Source organism: Belonocnema kinseyi, chromosome 6, assembly GCF_010883055.1.
Source record: "Belonocnema kinseyi isolate 2016_QV_RU_SX_M_011 chromosome 6, B_treatae_v1, whole genome shotgun sequence".
Lineage (NCBI taxonomy): Eukaryota > Metazoa > Arthropoda > Insecta > Hymenoptera > Cynipidae > Belonocnema > Belonocnema kinseyi.
In genome coordinates, this window is record NC_046662.1 from 133060310 (window position 1) to 133071155 (window position 10846).

Genomic DNA, 10846 nt, shown 5'->3' on the forward strand with positions numbered 1-10846 from the left:
AACCGTTCTATTGTTCGTTTGCTACCTACTGCGGTCTTTCAAGTGCCTGATCTTGTTGCGTTTACGCATTTTCAGTTCAGTTCAGTTTTGATGCTCGGTCGACTATGTCGTGAAAAGTCAAAGCAAGACTAGTGTAACGCTTCGTGCGAATAATTGTGCATTCGTAGGATTAAAATGGTGGCCACAGTGTTAAGTGAGCATTCCTTTCTCGTCTTGTTTCGTTATCAGTGTTGAAATTGTGCCGGTGAGATAATGTGTCTGTTGCAATTGGAGTCCGTGTTGGGAGGTCCGATTGGAATTGGACATAGAAAAGTGGAACTTATGCTGCCAGGGTGAATTGAACAATCGACAGGACAACCTAATTTTTACCATCTAAAGCCCATCCAGGAGAGAGCAGTTGTTTCTGGCTAACCACGAGCTGTACTCGATCCATTCTAGCGAGTGGGTTTCCGAAACCCCTTCCAAAATCTACTTCATCGTACCAATCAGAGATAGTAAGTATGCATTTCTTAATGCAGGCTCACCACGCCCAGCAACTTATCGAGCTAACAATGCCTATTAAGATCTACTTTACATATGAAGGCTTTACACGCCTAACAACTTATAGATCTAACAATGCTCGTTAAGAATTTCTTTACCTATGGAGGCTTTACACGCCTAGCACTTTATCGAGCTAACAGTGCTCGTTAAGATCTTAGTTACATATGGAGACTTCTCACACCTAGCATCTTAGCGAGCTAACAGTGCTCTCTAAGCTCTCATTTCTTTATGGAGGCGTGACTGCCTAGCAACTTAACGAGCTGCAATCGCTCGTTAAATCTAATTCTGTGTTATAGGTTCAACCTGCATGTACCCTATCCTGACGCGTCTTAAGAATTGTAACCGTTGAATCCGCTCCACCACTTGGTCGACACCGAGCTCTTACCTACTTTGAAACAAGCTCCATCTCAATCTTACATCCTGATGTAAAACGTGCTCATTGAAACTTTTAAAAACATCGATTCGCTTTCTGCGAATACAGAACTCATGGTAAAACGTTTACATTGCAGTAAGACAATATTTTCAAAAAAAAATAAAATTTCCGACAGCTTAGTGAATTCCTGTCATTTTTGCAGTTTATTCCCGTCACGTAAAATTACCGCCCTTTCCCCTGTTTTTTCCGATTTCCACCCTCATCCACCCTCTAGCTTTCCATTTGTTAAAGTGTAGAACATATTTTTGTATGATTCTTTGAATACTTTTAGATTTTTTGAATGTTTTTAAGTGCTTTGAATTTTCGACTTCTTTTTAATCCTTTGAATACGTTTGAATAGCTGATTTGATAAATATCCAAAAGGATTATATTAATATTTGATTCGCAGGTAGCAGAAACTCTTCATTCTACATCTCCACCTTAAAATAAAGGTAGATCTTAATGATTTAGTTCCAAAGAAATGGTAAATATTTTAAGCTCTAAGCTCGTTGATGAAACTTACCAATTTTAATAATCCAAATCGCACTTGTAAAACTGGGGATCACTGGAATATTTCAAAGAATTCTGTGTATTCTTTAGAATTCTTTGCAATCTGTTGCTACAAAGGAAAGGCATCCAACCTCATCCACCCTCTAGCTTTCCAATTGCTAAAGTGTAGAACTTGATTTTCAGAATTCTTTGAATACTTTTTAATTCTTTTTAATTCTTTTAAGTTATTCTAAATTCATTTTTAAATCATTTGAATTCTTTCGAATTCTACGTATGCTTTGAACTCTTGGAAATCTGTTGCATTTTTTCATGCTTTGAATTTTTTTACTCTTTTAATTCAAAAATCAATTATTGCTTAAGGGCGTAGGTTCAATCCGACTTTGAATTTTTTAAATAGGTACGGCACTGGTTCCATATATATTTTTTTCGAAGGATTTGTGAACGTAAAAGGGAAAACTTGTCAAATATCCTGGGTTTGGCGAGATCCTCGGATCAATAAAATATTGAAAAGTCACAAAATTTGTTGAGGATTAGAATCGTTTGCTAGTTTATTTTTTTACTCACAATTCTGAGATAATAGAAGAATTCTAGAGATTCACGGCTCTTCCAAAGGGCCAGGTCTTGAAGATAGTGTCCCCAAATTTTGCGAAATACGAAATCCTCCGATTAGAGAAGGGCACGTGTCAGATACTGTAGTGGTCAGTGCCGTAACTTTACTCATATTTTACTTGCATAAAAATGCATTCATAAACTTACAGTTTAAAAGAAAATGTAAGCACTTACCGCGCTTTACGTTACAAAATTGTAGATGTGATAAATTTGGCAATTTAGAACAACAAATTTTACAAACTGATAAATTTGTAATTTATATTTAAAAATTATAAATCTGGAAAATTGTGTAATATCGAAATTTTAAGTCGGGGGAATTGATAAACTTCCGATTTATAAATAAATTTGCAGAGGTCCTACTTTCAAAATGTTGTGAATTCTAAATTTGTAATTTTGAACGTTATTCCTGGGTAACTTGATAAATTTATAATTTATAATCCAGTTATAATTTCAAACTGAGTAAATTTACAAATTTACATTCAATCATAAATTGTTTTATTTATAAAATTTATGCGTTTGCAGATGTAATTTGCAAAAAAGTCCATTTCAATATTTTGTAGGAAATTGTATTCATATTTTTTGTTTTAATTTCCCAATTGAAAACTGCCTAATCTTTGGCTGATTCACATTTCTTCCGTCGCTGTAGTGAACAGTACATCACCCAGCTATGTAATAATCCATGACGATTGTCACCCGCAAAAATGTAAAAAAATTACGATTATACAAATAAATTATTCGAAAAGTGTCTGTATGATATTTATTTCCCATAGTATTTTTCAAAAAAATAATTTATTCGCCGGGGAAACATTAAAAATTATGATTTGACATGTTTACAATACGAAAAAAAAAGTTGAGAAAAAGATTCGAAAGCTCGACAGCGCTGTTACCAGTCAGACTCTTTTCCACTGGACCAACGGAGCTTGATGGGAGTCCATGCGCGTGAACCGGTACAGGTTCTGCACCCTTGGTTATTTATTTCCCAGTAATATTCCTCAAAAAAACAATTTATTCGCCGGGAAAGCATTAAAAATTATTACTTGATATGTTTAAAATACGAAAAAAAAGTTGAGAAAAAGATTCGAACCCGCAGCAGCGTGGTCACCAGTCAGACTCTGATCCACTGGACCAGCGGATCTTGATGGGAGTTCATGCGCGCGAACCGATAAAGTTTCTGCACCCTTGGCAAATGTGATTTACAAACACTCATAGTTCTTACAAGGGACCAAAAAATCCGGGACATTATTCCCGGATTTCTATTCCTTTCTATTTCTATTTCTCTGACCTTTCTATTTCTGATGCGCAGATAACTGTTTCTGAAAATGATTGTAATTTTTGTATTCTTACTTGAAGTTCTGTTCTTAAACCTCTGATAAAACAATCGACTGCGCCTTTTTCTCATTATTCTATGAAGTTGTGTTTAATTTTATTGACTTCTACTATTGAAACAATTTTATTTTTTGCTTTATACGCATCACTAATTTTATCTGAGATTTCTTTTACTCTAGTTGCATAGGAAAGTACTTTTTGTTTTCCCATTGATAAATGTAACCTAATTCTCTCTGAAGTTAATAAACTATTTTTAATGGTGCATATACTGTTTTGAATTTATTTGTTAGTTCATCAATCGTATTGTAGGTATACCCATATATGCATTTTTGGGCATCCCCCGCAAGTTTACTTCTAAGAAGTTTAACTAGGTTTGCTTCTACTTCCATCCCTGGTAGCATTGACCTTGCTTCTTCGCATGTCTCAACAAAATGACTAAAAGGGGCGTTATTTGTTCCATCAAATAATGGAATGACTTCTAGTGTGTTTCTGAGTGAGACCTGTTGGTTAGTAGGTAGTCTATTCATGTTTAACCTTTGTGGGTCAAAATATGAGCCTGACTTTTTATTTAAAGGATTTTTCTGTGTATTATCATTTATTTTTGAATTTTCTCTATTTTGGCCCTGACTATTTATGTTAAAATTTGTGATTGTCACGTCGTTGAATGTATTGTTTTCTAAAGTTTCGTTTTGAAAATTTTTTGAACTTGAGGAAAAAATTAAGGTTTTATCCTCGAAACTTGAAGTATTATGTGCTTTTTTTTGTTGTTTTATTTTCAAAAAAATATTCAAAAAATAAATTAAATTTTTTTAAATTATGGTGTGTAACCCTATAAATAACTTGAAATGCAACTGAATATACAATATTTACAAGTTTATTAAATTAAAGAAATTACAAGTTTAAAGAGAGATAGCTGATTTGATAAATATCCAAAAGGATTATATTAATATTTGATTCGCAGGTAGCAGAAACTCTTCATTCTACATCTCCACCTTAAAATAAAGGTAGATCTTAATGATTGAGTTCCAAAGAAATGGTAAATATTTTAAGCTCTAAGCTCGTTGATGAAACTTACCAATTTTAATAATCCAAATCGCACTTGTAAAACTGGGGATCACTGGAATATTTCAAAGATCCCTTTACAATTGGTCGATATTTGGTATTTTATTATTGTCTTTACATGTAATTAATTATATATGAAAATAAATACTTTTCATTTGAAAGAAATCTAATTTTAGCCAAAGGCTCGTAGAATAAACCTGTCATGTTTCTGAATTTCGTTTTTATGTACATTGAGCTTGCATTAAGTGCAGAAGGCTTAAACATTAATATTAGTAGATTGATGAAAATGAATAGTGATCTCTAATATACGATGCTTCTCGGATTAAATGCCAGTTTCCTAAAAAAAAAGAAATTGGAACATATGGTTAGTAAAAGTTCGCATGCACAAGTTTTTTTGTTAATATGAAAAGAAACTCCGGAAAAGTTAATATTGTTTAGTAATGTTTAGTTTATTGTTAGTATTATTCTTCTTCGCTTGGTGTTTACAATTCTTTGCCGTGTGATTTATTACGTTACAACGCTGGTAAGAGTTTGCCAATGGTACTAGTTTGGGTCTAGAATCCGTTTGAATGCTTATTTCTTGAGTTTTTTTTGTAACCTTACTCAAATGTAGATCTTCGCAAAGATCATAAGTTTCCATTAGTAATTTTAAATTCAACAATGCTGCTTTATGTGCAGCTATTTCTGAACTAATTCCAGTTGTAATTGTAAAATGAATTCCAACTGTACAATAAGAATTGTAAGTGAGGTATGTTGCATATTTCGGATCTCGGTGGGTATAAAATTCAGGTTCTTTCAGGCCATATTTGATAGTAAAATCCTTCTGAATATCGATGTGATTCAAAATTCCCAATTTTTATGTTGCATTTATATTCATACATTCTTTCCGTTATATAATCGCTTTCCTATTGTAAAGAGATGACAAAAAAAAGAAATTTGTTATTTTTGTTGTGAGAAATGCAAATGTGTTTAATTTAAAAAAATTAAATTAAAAATTAAAAAAGGGAAAAATGTGTTTGTTTATTATATAATTCAATTATTATAGTTTTTGTTTAATTATTATATCGTTTTCTTCTGTTTTAACGTGTGAAGGAATTGTCGACTTAGATTGGATCTTTGAACAAATGTGATAGTGTAATGGTTGTTTTGTATCTTTCAAAGCATACTTTTGCGTGTGAGTACAATGATCATTAACTTTTTCTGGCAAAGCAGATATATTTTTCTTGCCTTTCTTATTCAATCTTTTATTCGGTTCAGAAGTAGATGTAGAAGGTAAAGAATTATCAACTGGATTTTGAGGAATTCAAATAGGAATTCTTGTGATGGATTGGAATTTATTTTTAATTGCATTTTTTATTGCATATAGTACTTTTATTGCTGCATAATTTTTTGCCACAGAAGCTGTGTGTGCAGTTCCCGTTTGTCGCTCATTCTGTACACTACAATTTCAGTGTATATTTTCGTGAAAGTATTTGTTTGAATAAATAGTATTATATACTTTGGTTTTTGAAATTGACTGTGAATACAAAATTCTTCGTGTTTATTAATCATTTCTTGCTGCATTTTGTTTTGCTAAGTCTTCATTTCTTCCAGTACTGATTATACTACGTTTTTTGTACTCTAAAGTCACTACAAATTGTATGTTATTTGTCAGGACATGCTGGATATTAGTATCCTAAGTACGAGTAGCTAACACTCGTCCTCTTCCTAATACTAATTCTTCTAGTAGTTGTAAAGGTTTTTCTATCTGAGACATTTTGTTATAAAAGTCTTTCTATAGTCGTATCTTATAATTCGGAGTTTCCATATTATCTTTTAACTGCGTGAAAGAGTACAAAGTTGAGAATGTATTGGTGTTTTTGTTACCTGTAGTGTTTGTGTCTTCGGTGTGACTGTTTGCAGGTATCTCAGTCTAAAACTGGTTTTTCCTACTTAGTCAGATTTGTTGTCGTTGGCTCGGAAGGATTCAGGTAGTCGTGCTGGTGGTTACTGGTTAACAGGTGGGCCTCATCGTGCTTCTGGTGATTCACCGTAATGATGGTTTGCAATGAGTGTTGTCAAAGGAGGCTGCAGTTTTCAGGTAGGCTCGACTCTCCTGCTGGTACTCAGGGGTAATTATGGTTGACTATGGTATTGTCAAAAGGGATCTTCTGAGTAAAGTTTTACTTATTTGAAAGAGATTTGAAATTCTAATCGAGTCTTTTAATTGATATAATATTCAGAGATTTATTCCATTCTACTCTAGGGCAAAGCTTCCGCCCGATTAGAAATATGGGGATCGACTGACTTTTTGATGTGCTTTTCAGCAGAGCTTCCGCCCGATTTGAATTTTGATAATAGACTAACTTTTTATTCAGATACTGGGTTTATATATGTTAGATTCCATTGTGATCAGAACCAAAAACTTAATAACCAAAAATTTGACGGTGAGGGGACGACACAACTGATATTAATTGATTCCTATGTATTTCCAGGTTTCTATATCTGAATGCGTAGAATCGGGGGTACAGTACCTTGAGTCCAAGGAACTGGCCATTGTGCCACCCTCTTTAATGTTTGGAGGCTGACTTTTGTGAGCAGACGCCGAAGATTTGTAGATGAGGAGTCATTGTATTTTGGCGGTGTATTGAAAGTCAAGTTGTGCAAACTGCGTGGCTTGTATCACGATGTCTAAAATACTATTTTTAACATACTGGATAATAATAAATATACACGTGCTTGTGCGTTTATATAAGAACATAATCCTTTCCTTTCATAATTACTAATGTAAATTATAAGTATAAATATAGCGATGATTAATAATGTAAGTATAAATAACATGGTTATAATACCTCACAGGACGTAACAGTTTTGTCGAGCCTTTTTTCATCTAGTTTTTCAATTTTTTAATCAACAAACAAGTATGATATTTTTTTTTTACGTTTCTGGTGGTTTTTAATAGTACGAAAATTATCACAATCGACCATGGATCATAGAGTTTCATTAGTTAAAGTTGTTTAATTATGATATAATTATTTTAAAATTTCTATGAATTAATTATTGATTGAAAGTGTTTTCTATATTTTACACTAATTTTATATTTTTTAAAGTTATATTGCAAGAAATTTGGACGCAAAACAATATTATAATACATGAAATTACTCTTAAGAATCATTCTGGTTTTATTATAAACAAATATAATTAACAAATCTATTATTCAGGCAAATTTTGACCGAAATATTAATTCTTTGTATGTTGGTTATTTTATTGAGGAATTTCAAGATAATTTCTGCAAAATTCATAATAATTTTATACTCTTATCATTTTTTAAACGAATTTAGTAAGCAAATGTATTACTGAAGCATTTGTCCCCGTAGGAATTCGTTTTTTCACTGATAGTCTTTTAATCAGGAAATTTTAGCAACATTCATAGTTCGTTGGCAAATTTGATATTTATTAAACAATTCCATTATTCATGCATCTGTCGAAAAAAAGCATTTTTTTATGTCAATCCTTTTAAAATGATAATTTTATCAACATTCATAATAATTAGTTGATGCATTGTATGGCTTCTTTAAACAAATTTTATTTTTTTTAAATGCATTATTTGGGCATTTGTCAAGAAAAAAAAGGTTATTTTTAATTTCAGTCATTTTAGTATTAATCTCTCATTACTTTTATTAGTTTGATAAGGCCTCTACTTCAGTATCTAGTATATCTAGTATATCTAGTATATTTAGTATCCTTTTTCTTTATCTTATGTCTATAATAAACTATTTTCGGTTTAGTAAAAACTGAAATGACTGAAATTGAAAAATAAAAAGAATGGCTTGTTTTATGAAATACCCGAATAATACATTTTTTAAATTATATTTGTTAAAGAATCATACAATGTGTCAAATAAGTATCAGTGTCGATAAAATTACCATCGAATTCCTAAGTAAATGGACTGACGTGGAAAAAAACGAATATGACCGTCGACAAATGCCCAAAGAATGTATTCCTTTAATTAAATTAAAGAACATAAAATCCGTCAACTAATTATAAGTGTTGCTAAAATTATTACGAAGTCCCTAATTTAAAGAACTGATATCGAAAAACCGAATTTTTTTGTCGAAAAATTTCTAAATAATACATTTATTGATACAATTAACAAGAATAATCGTAAGAGAAAGTTTCTCCCTAATAATATTTTTTTCATCTAAATTTCTTCCAATATAACTCAAAACATACTATTAAATGAAATATATCTTTGCGCAAATACTTGCTGATTTTGAAGTAATAGAAAATTAAAAAAAAGTTATATCTCCATAATCCTTTGTAATTGTAACAAAGTCCTTTGTAACAGTAACTGAAACTTTTTAAATGAAGAATTTTAATAAAACTTTTACTTTTGAAGGTAAACTTTGCACTGTCTCCTTCGATAATTGGAAAGATGCAGTGGAAAGATTCTCTAAACATGAGATATATGAGTATCACAAAGAGAGTATCGAGAATGCAGAAGGCCTCGTCGACTTTATATCTGGAATAAATGAAGGAATTCATGTGCAATTGGAAAATGAAAAGAAACGCCAAATATTAGACAACCGGAAGAAATTAGCAACAATGATTGAAACTGTGATATTTTGTGGAAGACAGGATCTTCTTCTGCGAGGTCACAGAGATGCCGGTCCCATCAACGATGTATTCGAGGAACTAGATGATAACGACGGTAATTTTCGAGCTCTCTTGCGCTATCGGGGTAGACACGATAATGATTTGAAGAAAATGTTAGAGAATAGTAATGAGAATGCGCTGTACATAAGTCCAACGATACAAAATGAAATTTTTGATGCTTGCAATGATGTTATCCGCAATCAAATTGTGAACAAAGTTAATGCTTTAAGCTGTTTTGTGATCATTGCTGATGAAACACAAGATATTGCTTGCATTGAACAGTTTTCTTTGTGCGTTTGTTATTTTGACAGTAATAAGTGTATTGTAATGAAATTTTTCTTCAGTTCGTTCCACTTCTAGACATGACAGGAAGAGGTATTGCTCAAATAATTTTGGACAATTTACGCTCGTTTGGTGTAGATATAAGCAAAGCTCGTGGTCAAGTCTATGATGGAGCTGCTGCAATTAATGGAAAATTTAACGGTGTACAAGCTGCTATCAGAGAAACTTTACCCTTAGCTCTGTACGTGCATTGTGCTCCTCATTGTCTCAATCTAGCAGTATCTGACGCGTGCAACGTATCTCTAATAAGAAATTGCATGGGAACTGTACAAAGTTTGTATAGTTTCTTTAATACTCCGAACCGACAGGAAGTTTTAAAAATTGCATTGAAACTGCAACTCCATTGTCGAAACCCGAAAAATTAAAAAAACTTGGCGCAACTCGTTTCATCCCAAAGTATGATTCGATTAGTACTGCGACTGATCTTTAAGATGTGATAATTCCAGCTCTGATAGAAATCTCAAATTGGGAGGATAGGGAATCTTTGTCTGCAGACTGATTCTGAGTTTTCCAAGATATTCGAATCTGCTTCCAATTTTGCTACGAAACACTTTTTTCTCATTGAAATTCCGCGCACTGTGGCACATCAGACCAAATATTTATATTTTGCTGGAAATATTAACTACTTTGCCAGTGTCTACCTGTACCAATTAAAGATCATTTTCCACTCTTCGGCGTTTCAAAAATTACTTGCGAAACTCGACGGGAGAAACAAAGTTGAATGGTAAAGCTTTATTGAATATACACCGAAATCAATCACCGAACCCTGAGGATATTTTCAATGTTCTTATGAAAAACCCGCGAAACCTAAAGATTAAAATATAAAATTAAATACTAAACTATCCTAATAGAATAAAATAAGACTACACTACATTGAACAATTATTATTAATATTATTGTTATTATTAGACTGAGCGAAATATTAAATAAACATTAAAAAAATTAATATTTAAATAGGAATAATATAATAATAAATATGATATTTAGAAATGTTATGTCTTACTATATTACCCTAATTTTCACCTGTAAGTAGTATCTCACTTTCTGTTCGGACATACCCCCCCCCCTTGCCAAATCCTGGCTACGCCACTGTACCCAGATGTAAAAAAAGACATGTTTTCTTCTTAAAAACTCTGGAATTATAATATGATAGCAAAATGTTGAGAAAAAATGGTTGCACAATATAAAATACTTCATTCAAAGAAAAAGTTAAAATTAAATACTAATCTAGTTCGATGTTGTGGAAAAATTAGTCATCTAATAATTAATTGACTTTTTCATCAATAATACGAGGGTAGTTCAATAAGCCCTTAGAATGAAGTATAAAAACAATTTTTTTTGGGTAAATTTTTTTTTACTTTTCAACATAATCTCCTTGGAGCTCTATACACTTGGTCAATCGCTTTTCAA

General features: G+C 32.0%; 2 protein-coding genes across 2 annotated transcripts in view; one reads left to right on the forward strand and one right to left on the reverse strand.

The window, feature by feature from the left end:
* The window catches only part of LOC117175604, a 54186-nt gene extending 47840 nt beyond the window's left edge, over positions 1-6346 (reverse strand). The window contains exon 1 of the mRNA XM_033365311.1: positions 6326-6346. The gene's annotated coding sequence lies outside the window, so the exon portion shown is untranslated. The remainder of the gene's footprint in view (positions 1-6325) is intronic.
* A 1983-nt stretch (positions 6347-8329) lies between these two features.
* LOC117175605 (zinc finger MYM-type protein 1-like) overlaps positions 8330-10846 on the forward strand; it is a 34363-nt gene continuing 31846 nt past the window's right edge. Inside the window, exons 1-3 of the mRNA XM_033365312.1 lie at positions 8330-8435; positions 8838-9388; positions 9439-9709. Of these exons, the coding sequence (XP_033221203.1) occupies positions 8330-8435; positions 8838-9388; positions 9439-9709 (928 nt within the window). The remainder of the gene's footprint in view (positions 8436-8837; positions 9389-9438; positions 9710-10846) is intronic.